The 22,089-nt window shown below is 38.9% G+C and overlaps 1 protein-coding gene across 3 annotated transcripts in view; it reads right to left on the reverse strand.

The window, feature by feature from the left end:
- LOC126190697 (voltage-dependent calcium channel subunit alpha-2/delta-3-like) overlaps window positions 1-22,089 on the reverse strand; it is a 398,470-nt gene that overhangs the window by 162,479 nt on the left and 213,902 nt on the right. For all 3 annotated transcript variants that reach the window (XM_049931163.1, XM_049931162.1, XM_049931161.1), the window contains exon 9: window positions 685-821. In XM_049931163.1, the coding sequence (XP_049787120.1) occupies window positions 685-821 (137 nt within the window). The remainder of the gene's footprint in view (window positions 1-684; window positions 822-22,089) is intronic.

The following is a 22,089-nucleotide window of genomic DNA, read 5'->3' on the forward strand; positions in this document are numbered from 1 at the left end:
AAGTAAACTTCTAGATTTATGAAACAAAAGGAAAAGAACTAACATATTCATTCAGTCCCACTGTGTCCTTAAGTACTGTAATGAATGAGTAACCTCATGAACAAAACACGAGCTGACAACATACATGATGTCTTTAAAACACTAGATTACTGTGCATTATGATTTATGTGAATCAGCAAATTGACTATTTTAAACAAACTGTAAACCTAAACAAGAAAAATATTCTTACTACACATTAGTACGAAAGTAGTGTCCACTGTTTCATAACCTGAATTTTTTATTTCTTACAACAATTTCCCATTTTACAAAAGTTCTCCCTAAGAATATTAAACGTTCAGTTTTCTGGTGCACCTATCTCTTTTCATAACATTACTTCTGACTCCCTTCATACATGTTGTCTCTGCTGTAATCCATGGTTGGGGGAAGCTTTTCCTTTCTGTAGCACATACAAAATTTTAACTTTCTTGCTGCTCATTACATACTCTCTGGAAAGTACAGTCTCTAGTTCTTATATTCTTATTTTTTGTGTGTGTTGCATATGGCCCAAAGCTAGAAACACAGTTACAGTTACAAAAATTGACTTTTTTCACAACACTACATGACAGTAAATTTAGAAACAAATCAGTTATGTAAATACAAGCAAATGCTACTCTGTAGTTTAGGTTACTTGAATCATCTACTAACCTCAACATCAGCATCTGCATGGGTCCACACAACAGGATGTACCTCGCCTTGCAAGACTAATGGTTGTGCAATTATTGGGATGTACTGAAACACCGTCTCTCGCACTTCATTGAGACTCTGAATGTGTTTGAATACACCTGATTGAAAATGTGCAAGATTTCAACAACAAATAAAATTTAAAAACAAAATGAAAACTAAATTCAAAAATAATGTTTACGGCAGACAAAAAACATTTTATTAAATTAGCATGTGGTGTCTCATAAGATATCATTGTGCATTCATATTCATATAGGCCTAATTAATGTAGTCACATGTCTACAGCATAGCCTGTAAGTTGTAACCATAATAAATTTGTATCTATAAAATGTTTCTAACATTTTATTAATATTATTAATTTGTGGTTTCCCATAACACACAATTACAGGAATGAAAACAACTTCCAACCTTCAATGCATCACAGCAAGAGAAATGCGAAACATAAAGGGTAGTCTATTCTGAACAACTGCTCATCTTTAATATGAGGAAGTAGTCTATTGCAAATTTAATTATTTTAATGTAAACATTACCAGTCATTTATACTTCCAGAATGAATTTCTAACTCCACAGCAGACTGCAGGCCATTTTAAAACTTTCTGGAAGATTAATACTGTATGCAAGACCAGGATTCAAACTTGAAAACAACTTACTGACTGTGACTAAACCTTTTTCTCCATGGTATGCTTTCTTCTAGAAGTACTATCCCAGCAAGGTATGCAGGAGAGCTCCTGCTTGGTCTGGAAAGTGGAAGAAAGGTACTGGCAGTATAGAAGCTATCAAGGAAGATTGTGAGTCATGTATGGATAAATTGAGAGTCAGTAAGAGTATTCCCCAAGAACAACAAATATCCAGATTCGGGTCCCAAACCATCATACTGTTTTAATCTGTCACTGAAATAAAAATTATTTTTTCAGAGAAATTTCATGTGGATGAATGATGCAGGCAAACAGTCACACAGTCAAAGTTTGTCCTTTGGTATCAACTACTTGCTGTGTTCCCTTTATCTGAGGACATATACACGTAATAAAAGTGGGGAGGAGACCATCGTAGCCGTTTGCTGGTCCCAATAATTAGAGTAGTGGTTGTCAAAAGTGCAAGTTCAGGTGGTGAAATATGCTCCACTAAAGAGACAAGGGTGAGAGGATATGGAAGACCTTCCACAGGGCAGCTTTCAGCAGTGACTACTGCTTGGGTAAAATCCAGTGCGGTGTGACAGCACCTTTTAGAAGAGTGAACAAATGGTAGGCTGTCTTCCAACTGTGTTATGAAGATTCAGCCACCTATATCAGAAAGCACCCTGCTGTATTGTGTTAGCAATATGCTGGTGCCCTATTTGGTTATACAGTCCCGTGAAATCGGAAAAGTGGAGAATCATGACTTGCCCTGACATCAGTCCTTGAGTAAATACATGCTTTTATCCTTTCTGCAATTTACTTATGGACCACAACTGCATGGCAAACAATGAAATTACTCCACAGGCTACGTTTTCTAAATTATTCTTAGTCAGATGATAATTATGTTTTCCTGGTTCCTATGGTATAAATAGTTTTGCTGAGGAATTTTTATTTTAGAGAAGGACTTAATATTTGATATTTCATAGTAGCTTCTTGTAGTGTTTCAGCACAAGACTCTCAGGACTAAAAGCACTCCACTCAAGTAACACTTGCACACAGTGAGGCTTTCTTTAAAGGCAGACAGTTAGGATTTGACTGAAGTGCCTACTTTGTTCTGCACAGGTTATTCAGTTTAAAGACTGACAGCAGAAGGCCACCACTGAGCCTCCAATACTTGGGGCACTTGACAGAAGACTCCCAAACAAGCAGGTTTATTGTTGGGTTGCCGCAGCACTTGACAGAATAGCAGGTGAATGATGCATCGCTGTCAAGTGAGGTGCAGCATATGGACTGTTAAATCAGTTGTGCACATAATAGCTGTTCTCGACATGGTTAACGTTGTGTGTGGTGTCAAATTAACAGCCACCAGCTGTTGCAGCAAAGTCATTGCCGCAGCGCTTAACAGAGCAGTAGATGAATGACACATAGCTAGTTGCGTACGAGGTGAAGGTGAATATTAATACTCAATTAATACTCAATTAATTGTGTTTAGACTATTATCCATTCACGTAATTCACAATTTTGTAATTTTGATTTTTCAGGAAAATTGCAATGTTTGCATTATTTAATGTATGTTGCATGTATGAGGGGAATAGTGAGAGAGTGCCAACAACAGCAGAACACCACCAGCAACTGGTAGATCAGCAGGTAATTCCACAGTTAGCCACAGACAACAAATAAACATGGCAGCTAGTGTTGATATACATAGTGTTCATGTGAAAAAAAGTGAAAATTATACAGATAAAAACAGTGTGTGCACGAATTGTAGCGATGAAATCAGAAAGTTAAATGATTGTGTAAGTAGTCTGCAACTAACCATTAATATTCTGATGAGTGAACTAAAAAAACGTACATCCCGAAAGAGTGAACCGACAGCGAACTTGCCTCACAATAACCTCAAAATCCCAGGCAAAGTGAAAAATGAAGTGCCACATTCTCAGTGAAGCTCATTATATGTACCTAATATCATGTTTACAAGCAGTTTCAGTGTGCAATCAACTGTGCAAGATAAGAAACATTATGCATGTGACAAAACTAATTTCCGAGCTGAATGAATTTCAAGCCTACAATTCATAGTCAATAATTTAAAAAGGGAAATAGCTGCACTGAAGAAAGAAATCAACGAAGTACAAACAGTGGAAAATTCATGTGAAGTGAAACAAGATACACGTGAGAAATCATCCGAGTGGATAGCAGTGTTGCAAACAGTTCGGTCTCAAATCACGAAAACTGTTAAAAGTGTTACTTTCTTAGATAAAAACAAATATGATGTCTTGTGTCATAACGAGTGTACAACTGATCATGACGTTGTAAAAACCTGTAATTCGGACACCAACAGTAAACTTGCAGTGGTAAGGGCAAACACGTATCATTAAGGTAAAAGTGTGGTATTCTCTTGCTTGCCGACAGCCACGGCAGAAATCTATCAAGCATGCTCCGAGAGAAAAATCAAGAAATTCCAGTGACTAGCATAGTGAAACCTGGAGCAGGAACACACCATGACGTAGACACTGATCTTCAGATGAACACAATACAGCATAATGACTTTATAGTATGTCTAGTGGGTTCGAATGACATAGCTAAAAATGAAACCGATGCCTGCATTAAAATGCTACAGAACTTTCTAGAAGTGAATAAACCTAGGAACACAATAGTAGCCACTGTACCTCAGACACAACCTAATTTACAGATCGTGTGTTAATAAAGAAATTAGGAAAACTAACATCAAAATTAAGAAATTGTGTGCAGAATACACAAAGTGCGATGTACTGGACGTAAGTAAACTACATCGAAACTTGCACACCAAACACGGAATGAACCTTAATTATGACGGAAAAAGTGTTATGTGCAATCACATCAGTGAAATAATTAAAGAAAGACTATTACGAAATAGATCTGTCTATCAGCTTCCTGAAAGACTTACAGGCAAAAATGAGGAAAGCAAATTCGACAAGAACGAAAAAATCAGGAAAGAGGAGACATCAGAAGATCCACAAAGGACTGCAGCAGCTACACCTGTAAGTGATAATTTAAGATCAAGGCGGAATATACCCAAGAAGGAGAATTTTTTCTATCTCCCTCTGAGAAAAGAAAAAACTTAGCATCACCAAACAAGTTAAAGATAGCATCATCAAACAAGTTAAAGATACACAATAAAACTTGCAAAGGACTCCATCAGCAAATTGTACTAAATAAGGTAAAGTCTGAACCTCCTCACCAATGTATAAAAAAATTAAACAAAAAAATTCTTGATCTAGAAGTATACATCCATAATGTACAAGGGCTCAAAACCAAACTTAATGAATTAGAAATTTTGTTATCAAGTGCAAGTGATCTGTCAGATACACAGATATTATGTATTAATGAACATTTCACGAGTTCTTTTGAAATATAAAGTGTTGTGATACCAAATTTTAAACTCGTAGGTCACTTCTCAAGAACATCTTACAAAGGTGGAGGTAGTTGCATATTTGTAAAAGACAACATTACTGCTACACCTCTTGATATTTGCAATTCGTATAGTATTGAAAAAGGTATAGAACTGTCAGGTGTAGAGCTTATAGATCTAAATGTTTATATAATAGCACTTTACAGGCCACCCTCTGGTAACATAGGGACTTTCTACAAAAATCTAGCACCAGTAATAGAAAATCTAAGTAAAAGAAAATCATATAGTGTTCTAATATGTGGTGACTATAATATAGATTTTCTCTCAGAAAACTCTAGCCATCTAAGCATTAAAAATTTTATGAACAGCTACAACCTAGACCTAATGGTCAACACTCCAACCACGATAACAAATCACAGTACCACTTGTCTGGATCAAGTAGCAAGCAATATAAATTGTACTGTATCCTCCGTTGAACTAGGATTTTCAGACCACAATGCATTAATTATGCAGGTCTGGTTGCAAAATAACAGTCACGAACACAATAAAACCACTGTACAGAGGAGAAACTTCAATAAAACCCACATGCATACTTTCCTCTTTGATATACAAAATGAAAACTGGCAAAATGCATATGAGGCTCAAACAACAGACAGCAAATATGAAGGATTCTTGGATATTTTCTGTTATTATTTTAATTGCCACTTTCCCTTACAAACAAAATGTATCAACAAAGATAGAAAACTCTCCAGCTGGATCACCCCAGGATTCATTAGATCATCACAAAGAAAAAGAGAACTTTTTTACATTAGCAAATCCAAACTAGTTAGTAGTGAAGCATTTAAGTCATACTTTACTCTATATAAAAAGATATTAAGGAACATAGTAAACACATCCAAAAAGCTACAGAATGATAACTACCTCAAATTGTTATCAAATAAGAGCAAAAGCATGTGGCAACTTATTAATATGAATACTAATATAGGAAAACAACTACAAGGGATATTACCTTAAAAATAAATGGAAAATTAGTCTCCAGTGGGAAAGAAACAGCAGAGGAATTCAATAACTACTTTACAGAAACAGTAGAAAACTTGGCTAACCATCTTAAAAATAGCTGTCCCTTACAACTAGAACCAAACTTATGCTCTGAGACTCTATTTTTAAGGCCTACATCTGAAATTGAAATAGAAAAGACACTTCATAGTAAAATTTAAAAAAAATCATCTGCTGGACAAGATCAAATTCCATGCTTCCTCCTTCATAATTGCAGTAACTTTATCAGTAAACCCCTAGCCCACATAATAAACTTCTCATTCCTGAATGGTGCATTTCCTGGTTTTCTCAAAATTGCAAAAATTATACCTGTCCACAAAAAAGGAAGCAAAGAGGATCCCAGTAATTATCGACCCATTGCACTGCTTTCAACTTTTAGTAAAGTATTTGAATATATAATGGCCACCAGAATCATGTCCTTTCTAGACAAAGAAAATATCCTGTCACTTGCTCAGCTCGGCTTCCAAAGCGAGAAAGCTACAACTGATGCAATACAAGAATTTCTAGATCATGCACTGGAGCTTGTGGACAAAAAACTCCCAGCCATAGGTATCTTCCTAGATCTAACAAAGGCCTTCGACATGGTTAATCATAGTATACTTTTGCAAAAGATGCATTCCTATGGAATAAGAGGAAATGCCTATGACTGGTTTAAAAGCTATCTGGAAGATCAACAGCAGTATGTTGAATTAGATGAAACTAAGGTCTCAGGTACCACTATCACTGTACATTCCTCCATACGTACCATAAAGCAAGGGGTTCCCCAAGGCTCCATCCAGGGCCCCTTGCTGTTCTTACTTTACATAAATGACCTTCATCTGACACTGACACAAAAATCCTTTTGTTTGCTGATGACACCTCTGTACTCATATCTGTGCCCGAACAAATTCTCCCATCTAATACAGATAGGACCACAGATCAAATAAGTCGATGGCTTCAAAGTAACACGCTGCTTCTTAATGCAAAAAAGACAATTGGAGTAACCTTCCACACTACCCAAAACAGAAATCCATTACTACCAACTATATCACTGGAAAAAAATAATGTTAAACTTGAAAATGAAATAAAATTTTTGGGGGTCACTATTACTGATACGCTCACATGGAAAAGGCACATTGACGTTACCAGCACAAAACTTAGTAAAGTATGCTTCATGATTAGATCAATAAGGAACGTCACTAACACAAGTACCCTAACCACAATGTACCATGCACCCTTTCACGCTGTACTTAACTATGGAATCATCTTCTGGGGGCAAAATTCTGAATCAATTAAGATATTCAAACTGCAAAAGAATATAGTCAGAACAATTATGTTCAAAAAACAAAGAGACACTTGTAAACCATTATTTAAGAAACTAAATATTTTGCCCCTCCCATGCCAATACATACTAGAATTATTATTCTTCACCAAAAAAGTATCAACAAAATTAGCAAAAATATGGATTACCACGATTATGACAAGATCAAAAATCTCTCTAAGAATACTTCCCCACTCAACAAAACTGTGCAGTGATGGTGTGAAGTGATGGTGTGAAGTGCATGGGAATAAAATTATATAACCATCTTCCAACTTTTATACAAGAAATCCAAGAAATAAATAAATTCAAACAGACGGTGAAATCTCTTTTAATAAAAGACTGCTTTTATACCATCCAGGAATATTTGGAATCAAAATTGTCTTAGTGCATATAATGTATCAAAGCTAAATGTTATTAAGTCAATTTTGTCACATCATGTAACAATTCTCTGTGAAGCTATAACTTTAAGTAACATAATTTGTAAGTAATGTAAAATAATCATTCTTCTGTGGTATTGTTTACTGTTTTAGACTCCTGTAAACTGTATATTTGTATTGACTTATCCCATATCAGTTGTACAAGCCATTGTACTGATTTGATCTATGGGACAAATAAATAAAAATATGAAACTACAAATACGTGGAGTGATACATCCAAAAGAATGCCTAACAACTCAATTACTGTTATGAAAGAAAATCAGTCTGAAAGACCTGAACACTTGCATGACTTAAATATCAAGTGTTTGTCCAGCACTGATAATAAATTTTTTGGATATGACACTGGCAGCCCTTCTAAACATGCAGAGAAAACTTAACAAAGAAAAGTAGTTGTGATGGCAGACAGACATGGTCGTGGATTTGCTTGCCTTCTGAACGGTCAGTCCAGTGTACAAACAATCGCTTACATAAACCCTGGTGCTTCTATGTCGGAAGTTTGCAAGCACGTACGATCCACAGATGTTGCTGACTTATCCTCTGAAGATTTTGTTGTGCTATTTGGTGGGTCAAATGACGTGTACAAAAACGAAACTCACAAAGCAAAACAAGAACTAAAAGGTGCTTAGCACAGTTCACACACACAAATGTTTTAGTGCTGAACATCCCACATTGGCATGATTTACCATCTTGGTCATGTGTAAATAAAGAAATAATCAGTGCCAACCAACAAATTTCATTATTTTGCAAACATTTCAGAAATGTAGAACTCGTAAATGTTAACAATATTGGGTGCAGATTCCACACATTACATGGATTGAACTTTAACAACATGGGGAAAAAACTGTTCATCAGAAAAATTAAAGAAATTATCAACAAGAGGCATCAAACACTCAAAAGCAAAATCATCCTGGATATAACATAAAAGCCACCATAGATTCTCCTACAAGAGTTACACCAACAACTAGCTCAACAATTGATCACATATTAATAAACACAAATGTAAAGCACAATTTCTGTGGCATAAATCTTAATACTGGCTTCAGTGATCACTACGCACAATTTATTGTTTTACACGCCCCAAGTGAAACAAATGATAAAGAGGAACTTGTAAAAGAAACAAGAAAATTCACTAACAAACAAATAAACGTTTTTATACAGAGACTAAGTGAAGAAACCTAGTATGAAGTGTACATTTGTGAAAATACCAACAGAAAGTTTGAAAAATTCATGGAAATCTTCATTTCATACATTGAAGCTGCATTTCCATTAAAAAAACAAAAATGTCAATATAACTTCAAAAAGAACAAATGGATTACAACAGGTATTAGAATTTCTTGTGCAGAGAAAAGAAGATTACACAATATAGCAAAGACACAGAACATGCCTCATGAATTTCATTTGTACCTGAAGAATTACAAGAGGATCCTCAAAAATGTTGTGAGGAAAGCTAAATCAGTGGCAAATGATAAATACATTGAAAATTCAAAAAACAAATCTAAAGCTGTATGGAAAGTTATAAAAAAATCAAACAATAAGTGAAACTAAACAATATAAAAATATAAACTTATGTTGTGAAGGACAAATAATTTCCTGCCCAACAAAAATTGCAGAAACCTTCAACAAATATTTTGCAAACATAAGGGCATAGTGAATAGTGTTTTATTCGTCTCATAACATACAATTTCTAATCATATGATTAGTGTACAGGAGACACATCAAAAAATGGATAACACAACTTAGGCCTAATTGGTACAAAGAATTTTAACATTAATATAAACTTTTATTTTTCTTTCCTCCCTTTTGTGAAGGACAGCTACATTTATGCACAAGACTATATGTAAATTTATCCTCCTCAAATGTTCAGTTCATCCTTCATGAACTCCTCAACAGTGTAGTAGTAGCGTTTGACAAGTATATCACATAGCTTTGTTTTCCGTGTCTCTAGGTTCATACTCAGAACATTCTTTCCTTTTAGCTTGTTATGAATTTTCATTGCCATATACTGCGGAGACCGCGCATATAGGTTTAAGCGATGAGTGGGAAGCATAAAATTATCTTTGTTTCTCATGTTATATGCGTGATTGAAACAGTTTTTCTCGAATAACTCTAAATTGCTATGTAGAAAGATGATAATATCATAGATGTATGAGGAGGGAACTGTTAATAACTGTTGTTTTTCAAATAGTGTGCAACATGATGTCCTTGGATGGGCAGTACACATGTTCCTTATTATTCTTTTCTGTAACTTTAGTATGCGCAATATATTGCTTGAATTTCCCCAAAAAATAATACCATACCTTACAACTGACTGAAAGTAGCTGTGGTATGCAATTTTCCTTGTATTCATGTCTGTTGCACCAGCTAATATTTGCATAGCAAATGCAAAGCTACATAATTTGTTTAACAGGTAGTCAACATGTTTATTCCAATTTAAATTTTTATCTAGGTTTAACCCTAAAAACTTCACAGAATCTACTTCTTCTGTATCCTGATTTTTATGAGTGATTTTAATTTCTTGGGGCTTTGACTGTTTTGTTCTGAACTGGACCATGCGGGTTTTAGGGGTGTTCAATCTTAATCCATTCAGTTGGAACTGTGGTGTCACCGTCAGACACCACACTTGCTAGGTGGTAGCTTTAAATCGGCCGCGGTCCATTAGTACATGTCAGACCCGCGTGTCGCCACTGTCAGTAATTGCAGACCGAGCGCCACCACACGGCAGGTCTAGAGAGACGTACTAGCACTCGCCCCAGTTGTACGACGACTTTGCTAGCGACTACACTGACGAAGCCTTTCTCTCATTTGCCGAGAGAGAGTTAGAATAGCCTTCAGCTAAGTCCATGGCTATGACCTAGCAAGGCGCCATTAACCATATCTGAGAGTCTCACTTGTACTATCAAGAGCGATGTACCACAATGATGGAATAAAGTTAAGTATTCGAGGAGCTACGTACTTTTCTTTATAGCATTCATAACGTATCCTGTTTCAGACCTCACGCCAGCCGGCGTGTGTAACGCGTGCATTTCGGCTACTTCCGAGTGGTGTGGCTGTCTTGCTACACCACAACAGTTGGCGACGCAGATCAAACAGGATCTTGTTCTATTTGCTTTGCCCTAAATTACTTGTGTCATGGCTTCGCCACATTCTCCAGATGTACTGTCCGAATTTTATCGCTTGCAGAATCAGCAGACGCAGGCGTTATTGGATGCCCTTGGACAGCTCGTCCAGGGTCAACGTGCGCTGCAAAACGATGCGGCCGCCGCCGCTTCATCGCTACCACAGCCACAACACGCAGTTGCACCCCCGTTCCGTAATTTTCATCCAGACGACGAAAGCTGGACGGAGTGGTCACGCCAATATGGATTCCATCTCGCCGCCTACAGAATTCAAGGTAATAGCGGCAGCCGTTTTTGCTTTCATGTGTAGGTGTGTCCACCTACCGTGTGATAGCGAAATTGTTTCCCCGACACAACTCTGTCCTACGAAGAAATTTTGTCTGCTTTAGATGCCTATTTCAAAGACACAGTCAATGTCGTTGCAGAAAGGTATAAGTTCTTTCGTACCCAACGTACGGCCGGTCAGACTAATCGGGAGTGGGTTGCAACTTTGCAAGGCCTTACAAGGGATTGTGCTTTTGAGTGTGAATATGGACTCCCTTATTCAGATACTATGGTGCATGATGCAATTGCACAGAACGTTTTTGATGTTCGTATACGGGAACAGATTTTGAAACTAGTCAATCCCTCCCTTCAACAAGTGATAGACATATTGGATAGGCAAGACACACTTGACTTTGCTCAGGAATCATTTGAAACTTCGCCAGCTGTGTGTCACATTAACCGGCCTGCCAGGCGAGCTGCACGGAACTGTAAACTGCCCTCGCGCATGTCCGCGCAGCCAGGTGTCCCGCGAAAGCAAGCAAATGCAGTGCTGAAATCATGCCCGCGGTGTGCAACTAGACATTCGTGTGAGAATTGTCTGTCACGCCAAGCTATTTGCTTTTTCTGTAATAAGAAAGGACATGTTCAAAGTGTTTGCCAGAAAAAGCTTAGATCGGACACTCACAACCATTCCAGGCCCTTTGCTTTGCGCCGGAATCGAATCAAGGACACTCAGGCTCGGGAACCTTCGCCATGGACATTCATGTAGTTAATGCCACTCCGCCCTGTGCTACTCTCTCTAACTGTGACTGTGTTCGTCCCACAAAAAGTGTGCGTCGACGTCGATGGAAATCCCGTCACGTCGCAAGTGATTCTGTATCAGTGTCTGTTCAAGTTGCACAAAACAGTCGCTCTTGTCGTCAGCAGGACAATAAACTTTTTGTAGATTTGGACTTTGCCGGACAAGTGATACCATTCCTGCTCGATACCGGAGCTGCGGTTTCATTGCTCAATCACGCCACGTACAAACAACTGGGCGCACCGCCGTTGCGTGTCGCAAATGTTCAGCTCACTAGTTATTCAGGACAGCATATCCCTGTGTTAGGACAGTGCAGCCTTCTTGCCACATACAAGGGACAAACAAAACTTGTGTCATTTTACGTCCTTCGTTCTTCTTCAGCAGTGAACTTGTTTGGTTTAGATTTATTTCAGTTGTTTAACTTGTCTATCATAAATCAGGTCCTATCAGTGAACCAGACTGTGCCTTCAGCCAGTGTTTCTCGTCTATGTGAAGAATTTGCAGACACTTTTGCGCTGGGCCTTGGTTGCACTAAGGACTATGAAGCACATTTGGAACTGAAAGTAAACGCGCAACCGAAATTTTTCAGAGTGTGCAATGTTCCCCACGCATTGCGTGATGAGGTCGCAAGAACATTAAACGATTTAGAATCACAAGGTGTCATTGAACGTGTGCAGGCTTCTCTCTGGGCCTCACCCTTAGTAATTTTGCAAAAACGTTCCGGAAAATTGAGACTTTGCGTGGACTTCAAGGCCACAGTGAATCCACAACTAGTGACTGCTACTTTTCCTTTGCTCCGCCCGGAAGATCTCTTTGACAAACTGTGCCCGGGAAAATATTTTTCAAAGTTGGACCTAGCGGATGCGTACTTGCAAATACCGGTGGACGAAGCATCCCAGCGCGTATTGGCGGTTAACACGCATCGTGGATTGTATCGATTCAAAAGACAAGGGACTGCCATTCGGGTGTGCATCCGCCCCTGCCTTGTTTCAGCAATATTTACAAACTGTTTGTGCATCGGTCCCTACTGCAGCAAACTATCTGGACGATATAGTGATCTCCAGAAAGACAGAAGACGAACATTTTGCAAACCTACGAACATTATTTCAGGTCTTGCGACAAAATGGTCTTCGCTTGAGGAAGGACAAATTGTGTTTTTTGCTCGTGACTTACCATATCTGGGACATGTCATCAATGCCCAAGGCATACATTCGAGTCCAGAACACCTCCGTGCCATACAGGACTTGCCTTCGCCGCAGAATTTGAAGCAGCTACAGAGTGCGTTGGGAAAAATTCACTATTACAACAACTTTATCCCCCATGCCTCTTCCATTTCAGCTCCGCTTCATCGCTTACGCCGTAAAGGTGTTCCGTTCGTCTGGTCGACGGAGTGCGAACGCGCCTTTCGCCAATTGCAATCGGCGTTGCTTTCAAATACTTGCCTTACCCCATTCGATCCCCAGAAACCCCTTTTGTTGATGGTAGATGCATTTCGGGATCGGTGCTGTGCTTGCGCACAAAGATGGTTCGCATGATCACCCTATTGCCTTTGCGTCCAAATTGCTCTCGTCAGCGCAAAGAAATTATTCCCAGATAGAGAAAGAAGCTTTGGCTCTCGTCTTTGGTGTTACCAAGTTTCATGATTTCTTGTATGGTCGTCACTTTACCATCATCACAGACCACAAGCCTTTGACATCGCTTTTTCATCCGAACAAGCCTGTACCTCCACGTACAGCGCAGAAATTCATTCGCTGGTCTATTTTCCTCTCGCAGTACCACTACGATATCTTGTATCAGTCCACTGCTAAGCACGGAAACGCCGATGCGTTGTCCCGTTTGCCGGTTGCTGAGGATAAAGCATTCGATTCTTCCGAACTTGCTTGCATGTTCATTGATGCGGAAACTGATGACGTGGTTGAATCGTTTCCGATTGATTTTCGTCGTGTAGCTACAGCCACAGCTGACGACACTGTCCTTGCTCCCGTTTTGCATTTTGTTGCTACACAATGGCCCTTGTCAAAGTCACGGATCGAGGATCCGTTGGTTCGCCGATTTTTTGCTCACAAGGAGAGACTTTTTGTGCGGCGTGGCGTTTTGTTGTTGTGTCCTGATAATGATCAGTCTAGGATCGTGGTCCCACGTTCGTTACAGTCCTCTGTCTTAAAGCTTCTCCACCAAGGACATTGGGGTATAGTGCGTACGAAACAACTTGCTCGTCAGCACTGTACTTGGTTCGGAATCGATGCAGCGATTACGAATATGTGCTCTTCTTGCATGGCATGTGCCGAACAACAATCAGCACCACCGCGGAAATTCTTTGCATGGCCGAAAGCCACTTCCCCTTGGCAACGCTTACACATCGATTTTGCTGGTCCATTCTGGAATGCTCGATGGTTGGTTGTTGTCAATTCATTCAGTAATTTTCCTTTTGTTGTCAGGATGTCTTCCACGACGTCATCTGCCACCATCCAAGCGTTATCTGCTATCTTTTGCATTGAAGGTCTTCCGCAGACTATTGTTTCCGACAATGGCCCACAATTCATGTCCGCCGAATTTCAGTCATTCTACAAGGCCAATGGTATTCAACATCTGACATCCGCGTCGTTTTCGCCTCAGTCAAACGGTGCCGCTGAACGATTGGTCTGGACTTTCAAGTCACAGATGTTGAAGTTGAAAGAGTCGCATTCTCGGGAGGACGCGTTATTGCTCTTTTTGTCCTCATATCACTCTCAGCCCCGAGATGGTCGCTCACCGGCTGAGTTGCTCCATGGTCGTCCTCATCGAATCTTGATGTCTTTGCTGCATCCGCCGCATCAGGTTCCTGTGCAGCGGCAGACTCCTGCTTTTGGTCCAGGCGACGTTGTATTCTATCGCAACTATCGCGGTTCACGGCGATGGCTCGCAGGGCGCATTCTCCGCTGCCTCGGCCGTGCGATGTATTTGGTTTCGGGGGCCTCTGGTGAGGTGCGTCGGCATCTCAATCAGCTGCGCCTCTGTCGTCGCACGGGTTCTGCTGCTCCCCGTCAGCTTTCAGCGACGGTGCCGTCCGGTCAGCGCCCTGGGGACCCATCTACTGGCTCGCCTCATCCCCAGGTGTTACCGACGATGCCTTCCATTTTGCCCCATGGTGACGCGCCGCCGCCTCCTGTTCTCCCGCCGGCGCTGCCCGCAGTAAACGCTTCGCTGCAGCCGCCAAGCGCCTCCCTGGGTCCCGCGCCGCCGATCGCTTCCCGTGACCAGCTGTTCTCAGCCATGGAACTCTTGCCCGCTCCGGACCACATGGCGTAATCACGCATCGGATACCCCGACGCAATGGAGGTCGACCCTTCGGCCCCTCCTGTCTCTTTACGGGCGCATACACCGCATGTTGACGTGCACCCTGGACTAGGTTTCCAGGCGTTTCCTAGCTCCCCTCGGACCGAATGGCCGGGTGCGGGTGGCACAGCCTTGCCTGTTGTTAGGCTCCCCACCTCATTGCATACGTCAACATGGGGCCTCCCCACGGTGGGCGGAAGCCTTATCACACGACCGTTCGCCGATTTGTGGGGGAGGAATGTGGTGTCACCATCAGATACCACACTTGCTAGGTGGTAGCTTTAAATCGGCCGCGATCCATTAGTACATGTCGGACCCGCGTGTCGCCACTGTCAGTAATTGCAGACCGAGCGCCACCACACGGCAGGTCTAGAGAGACATACTAGCACTCGCCCCAGTTGTACGACGACTTTGCTAGCGACTACACTGACGAAGCCTTTCTCTCATTTGCCGAGAGATAGTTAGAATAGCCTTCAGCTAAGTCCATGGCTACGACCTAGCAAGGCGCCATTAACCATATCTGAGAGTCTCACTTGTATTATCAAGAGCGATGTACCAAAATGATGGAATAAAGTTAAGTGTTCGAGGAGCTACGTACTTTTCTTTATAGCATTCATAACGTATCCTGTTTCAGACCTCATGCCAGCCGGCGTGTGTAACGCGTGCATTTCGGCTACTTCCGAGTGGCGTGGCTGTCTTGCTACGCCACAACAGGAACAGTGTTTCTAGTTTGTTCATTGTGTTTATTATGTAGAGAGGGATGTTTTCTGGCTCCTGGTTTTCAATTAATACAGATGTGTCATCTGCAAATAAAATCGATGGAGCATTTATATTGTTCGGTAAATCATTAACATAGAACAAGAACAAAATAGGTCCTAGAATCGAGCCTTGAGGGACACCTTGGGCTACTGTTTTCCATTTTGAATGGTAATTTGCTGCATTTGATGAGACAATCACTCTTTGTTTCGTATTTTATAAGTATGAAGTAAGCCAATTTAGAACATTACCCTTGATCCCATACTTGTCAAGCTTATAGATAAGCAGTGCATGATTTACAGAGTCAAAGGCTTTTGTGAGATCACAAAATATTCCTGCAACTTTATTATGGTTGTCTAATGATGTGCTGATCTTGTCGATAAACTTGTTAATTGCATCAGTAGTACTTTTGCCACACTGGAAACCAAATTGGATTTCCGTAATAATATCATATTTCTCCATAAAATTTCGAATCTGCATAGCAGCAGCATTTTCAAAGATTTCTGATAGGACTGGAATGAGGGAGATGGGATGATAATTCCCCATATCCTCTCTTGACCCTGAAGAACTCATTGAAGCATTCTGAAATTTGAGCCGGATTTACAATGATCTCATCTTCGAGCTTAATTGTACTAATTCCTTGTCTAGAGGCTTTCATACCTACTTCGTGTTTTACAACTGACCACACTGCCTTTGATTTATTCCCATGTTTTAAGATTAATTTATTATTTGTCATTTGCTTTGCTGCTTTGACAACTTTCTTAAATGTACTTTTGTATCGTTTAACATATTCAATAAATTCAATTTTTTTATTACGTCTTAGTTCCTTATGTAGCTGCCTTTTCTTAGCACTGGAGATTTTTATACCTTCAGTGATCCATTTTAATTTTGTCATTTTATTAAAATAAGTTTTTTGTGGAAACATTTCATTGAAAACACTTAGAAAATCCCTTAGAAATGGTTCAAAATTTGCCATGCATGAAATATTTTTATCAAAGTGCCATTCTGTCTCCTTGAGTTTATCATGGAATAGAGTCAAAGTTTCTTGGTTGAAGATCCTTTCTACATAACCTTTTTTACATGGGACTTCTCTACCTGCTCTGGGTAGCTCAATGAATAATGCTGAATGATCAGAAATTTCTAGATCTAGACAAAATTTATATCCATCTTCAAATACGTAATTCGTTAAAATATTGTCAATGCATGTAGCTGACTGAGCATTTTCTCTTGTAGATTCAGAAAAATTTAATTTGAAGCCATATTTTTTTATTAAGTCTGTAAATTTTGATACCTCACATGTTTCATTCAACACATAGATGTTGAAATCAGCAGCAACCACAATTTTTTTCCTCTTTTCTTTACTGAGGTATTCTAACAAACTCTCAAATTTATGGAGGAAATGCTCAGTTCTCACTTCCCTGGGATTCTATAAATTGATATTATAACAACATTTAAGTCCTTTAACTTAACACAGCAACTTTCAAAAATACACTCTTCATTAAAAAAATTGAAGTCACTTCTTACATGGTAATCTACATCAGAATGAATGAGTATGCATGAACCTCCTCGTGACTTATTTATCCTACAAAAGCTGGTAGCTACCTTGAAGTTTACAATTTTATTTAAGATTTTTATGGTATCACTACTAAGCCCGTGTTTATTTAAACAAATTACTTTAACATTTAGATATTCAGATAAAAAAACTTGTAGCTCATCTAACTACGAGCTTCTGTCACATGAGTATTCAGCACTTAAACCATTTATATTACAATGCATTATATAGTTACTACTAAGATCATCAATTATATTTTTTAAAGACCTAATATTTAATAATGAGCCATCCTCACAAAAGGGTAGGTCTGGATTCTTCTGTAGCAGCCCATCACCTTGCTCACTTGGCTTGTACATTTCTTTGTCACATTGATATTGTCCATAGTTACATTCTTGATGGCACTGGATGTAGATGGTGCTGAAGTGATTTCCCTGGTGCCAGCCATAAAAAAATCACTGTTCCTCTCTGGAGCTTTCCTTGTTCTGGAAGACACACGTACAGCAGCTTGTTTGTCTTCCAGTATTTTTGGAGCTTGCAAAATTTGTGCTTCATTTCTTTTTGGCTTGAACCATTTCGTAATTTGAGTTTGTTTCCCAGCTTGAATGTTACTTTCTGGCCTATTGGTTTAAACCATTTCGTGATTTGACACTGATTGATGGCTACACTGTTCGCTGCATGAAAAGAACGCTTTGTTACCTGCGATCGATTTCCACTTGTCCTGGGTACTTCATTGCATCGCGAAATACGAGTAAAAATTTTTTCTGTAAGTACCTCCTTTCCTAATGCATTCAAATGAAGACCATGAACTATATGGAGCCTTTGCTCCAAACTGTTTATGTCAATAACGTATGTATTTACAAATTGAGTACATATTTCACTGAAACTCTTGTTTGCGGCCTGAATTTCACTGTTGACACACGCCACCTTGGTAAATCATGACGATACGGGATATTTACAATGAGTACATTCGTGTGAGATAAATTATTGAGGCATTTTCTCAATTCTATGCTAGCCTTGAACGACTCATTTCTATATACGTCATTTGATCCTCCCAGCAACACAACAAAATCATCCTTACACAAACTAGTTACTTCACGTAATTTTGTAAGGTTTTTCAGTTCACTTAATGGAGCCCCAGGCTTCACGAAACCGTTTGCCCTGTAATTGTATTTTTCCGTTAGCACTGCCGCAATTCCATGGCCGTGGCTATCGCCTAACACACATATTTTTCCGTATTTTACAATGTTAGCAGTCAGAAGTTCACTGTGCAACGGTTTGTTTACTTTTTGTGGTTCATTTCGTAACTTTTCGACTTCAGCTGGCGTGTTCATTGAATCTTCAGTAGTGAATACTCTCACAAGGTCGTTATACGTTCTAGTTTGACAGTTTTTATGCATTAAAGATTCACTGTTTATACACATTGAAGTTTCACTGCTGCTTTTAGATTGTACTTTCTGAGTGCAGTTTTTATGCATTAAAGTTTCACTGTTTATACACATTGAAGTTTCACTGCTGCTTTGAGATTGTACTTTCTGAGTGCAGTTTTTATGCATTAAAGTTTCACTGCTGTTTTGGGATTGTACTTTCCGAATGCAGGTTTCTCCCATCATTGTTTGCCACTTGTGTGCAGAGGTCGAGTCTTCTTGCTTCTTCAGTGACTCACGTTTACAAAATATCACCTCCATCATCCAATAGTGTGAGAAACGTGTCTACATCATTGTTCCTTTCACCCACAAATACTGAAGAAATTTTATCAGTTATAAAAACCTTGAAAACAGGGTACTCATGTGGAATTGATGGAATACCAATGCAGTTATTAAAAAATGCTGTCTTGCCTTAGCTGAATCCTTGACATACTTGTGCAACAGCTCACTGGCATCCCTTCATGCTTAAAAACAGCAAAACTGAAACCACTGCTCAAAAAAGGAAATCCAGAATGTGTTTCAAATTATAGACCAATAGCCCTACTGCCTGTATTTTCAAAAATTTTAGAAAAAAATGTTTTTTATAAGAGATTGTCTGATTTCCTAAATAAAAATAAAATTCTCTCTCCCTCACAGTATGGTTTCAGGAAAGGCTATTCAACTGAAAGTGCAATATTTGAATTTCTTAATGAAATCTATACTAAACTGGATGCAAGCGAGTTTGTGATGGGCATATGTCTTGATTCATCCAAAGCTTTTGACATCATTGACCATAATGCCCTACTGCACAAACTTGACCAATTAGGAATTAGAGGTATATCCAATGAGTGGCTCAGGACATGCCTACGTGGTCACAAACAGGTGGTTGAAGTGCAATATACAGACCATAACAAAATCAGCTACTACTATTCAGGATATGAAAATGTGAAATATGGCTTCCCTCAAAGATCAGTATTAGGACCCAATCTGTTTCTCCTCTATGTCAATGATCTTATGTACAACAAGTATTGGCAAACTACCCTCCAATTTGCAGACGATACAGGCTTCCTTATTAGTGGTAAAACAGAAGAAAGACTTCGCTATCCAAACAATGAACAGTGTAGAACAGTGGTTCAGCTATAACAAGCTAATTATAAACAAAGAAAAGACAGTAGCATTGAACTTCTATAATCTAAAAGGAAGACACCACCAAACATACAAACAGAACTAAGGGACAGAGTTCTTGAAAGTGTTGACAGCACAAAATTTCTGGGACTCTGGCTCCAGAACAACACAAAATGGGAGGCACACACTGAAAATTTGCAAAGAAAACTAAGCAAAACCTGCTACATGGTAAGCATCTTAAAAATTTGTTGCAGCAAAAACCAGCCAGTTAAATGTATACTACTCCTATGTGCATTCTGTAATTAAATATGGCATAATCTTCTGGGGCAATGCAACAACAAATATTAAACTTTTCAGGATGCAAAAGAAAATATTGAGAATTATTAAAGGGGAAAACAATATGAAATCATGCAGACCCACATTCAAAAAACTGTCAGTTCTTCCTCTTCCTTGTATTTTTATCAATGAAACATCAACTTTCATCAAACAATATATTGATAGACACCCAGATATTAAAAATGAAGATATACTTGCATACAATATAAGTCAAAAATCTGACCATATGAAACAGGTGAGAACATCATTGTGCCAAAAAGGTAGTCTACATACTGGGATAAAAATTTACAATAATCTGCCTAATCATATCAAATCAGTAAGTAAACTCAGTAGTTTTAAGGCTGAACTAAAGGCATATTTAATTGTTCATTGCTTTTAGTCTTACAGAGTACCTAGAAACCAAACAACAAAAATGAAGATGCATTATGAATATTCTACTTTGTATGATGTATCTAATGTATGTTGTATATATGATTCTTTGCTAAATTACTTCAATATCTAGTACTTAGGAATGCAATACAAACTGTATTTTATCTTGTAAAGATCTAACCATGTCCAATATCCATTAGGATTTGATGGACTAAATAAATAAATGAATAAACAGGAAGAATGATGTTGTGCTAACAAGCCCAATAAATTTATTATTGAAATGTATTATTAAACAATTTTGTAAATTGTAAAAATTTGGATGAGCCAGATTTTTTATATGAATAATTATACAGACAATATTGTATTCCAACAGTACTGACAAGCACTATGTTTTAATGCACAGTACAGGAAGATTTAGTTACACTAGGTTAGCATTTAGGCAGGATAACAAGGCAGACTCATCAAACGATGTGCCAGATGGTCACATGGCATGAGAACAGTTGGGCGAGCAAGAGCAAGAGACAGAGACGGAGGGGATTAACTTACCATGCTGGGTGCCAAGAAGTGAATCTCCTGTTATTCACGCTTACTGTTTAAATATTAACAGACCACTGTGCTGACAATATTACTTGCTCTGAGAACTTGTTGACACTAATTTCAATATCACTAAATTCATCAGGAAATGTTAATTACAAATTTTAGTTATTGTCAGTGCTTACTGATGAAAGAATGGACCAATCACAAGAGCGTTCTGAGAGGGCAGGTGCTAGACTGCTAAGATAGATCACCACCAATCAAAGATCTGTTTGAAAAAAAATTGCTGAGAAATTCCCTAGACGACGCGCTTGTACAATGTTGTGTTAATTGAGGATAGCCTATGATTAGTTTTCGAGGTGATAACACACAAACTAGTGTGTTTAAATGCAACTCCACAAAAAGAGGGAATTTATTGTTGAAATTGCCTTGGAAAACACTCATGCAATCTCGTGTTGATTCTAAAATCATGTGAAGCATTTCTGTGACTTTTTCAGTGCTTGAGTAAGTAATCATTAATGAACAGGAATCTTGTAATGAGCATTAACAATAGACTGCCTCCAGATATCAGTTTACTAATTTTGCAATTAATGAAATAAAACAAAATTCTTATTATGCTTACCATTTAAACCTATCCACTTCTCACACTATTATCCACTGTTTATGGCACAAGCATTAGAGCTTGCAACCAATGGAGAAGAAACCAAGCCGGACAATGGCTATGGGACATTATTAGAAGACATGAGGTAAGCAAGTTGCCTCCAGTTGTTCCTAGGGAACAGGATTGCAAACATTTCTTGCTAAAATCCATCTTGCTTGTTAATCCCTGCGCGACTTTAAGCTGAGAAGTTTCATTTACTGTAACCCACTGTGTAGCTTATGGGGATCGAATCCATATTTACTGTGAGACTACATTTTACCACCAAGCCTAATATTCTTTACACTTGGCACCCCTTGTTTGGGGAAAATACCTTTAAATATTGATTAATTTTAGTAAGATGCATT

The sequence above is a fragment of the Schistocerca cancellata genome, chromosome 6 (assembly GCF_023864275.1).
Source record: "Schistocerca cancellata isolate TAMUIC-IGC-003103 chromosome 6, iqSchCanc2.1, whole genome shotgun sequence".
Taxonomy (NCBI): Eukaryota; Metazoa; Arthropoda; class Insecta; order Orthoptera; family Acrididae; genus Schistocerca; species Schistocerca cancellata.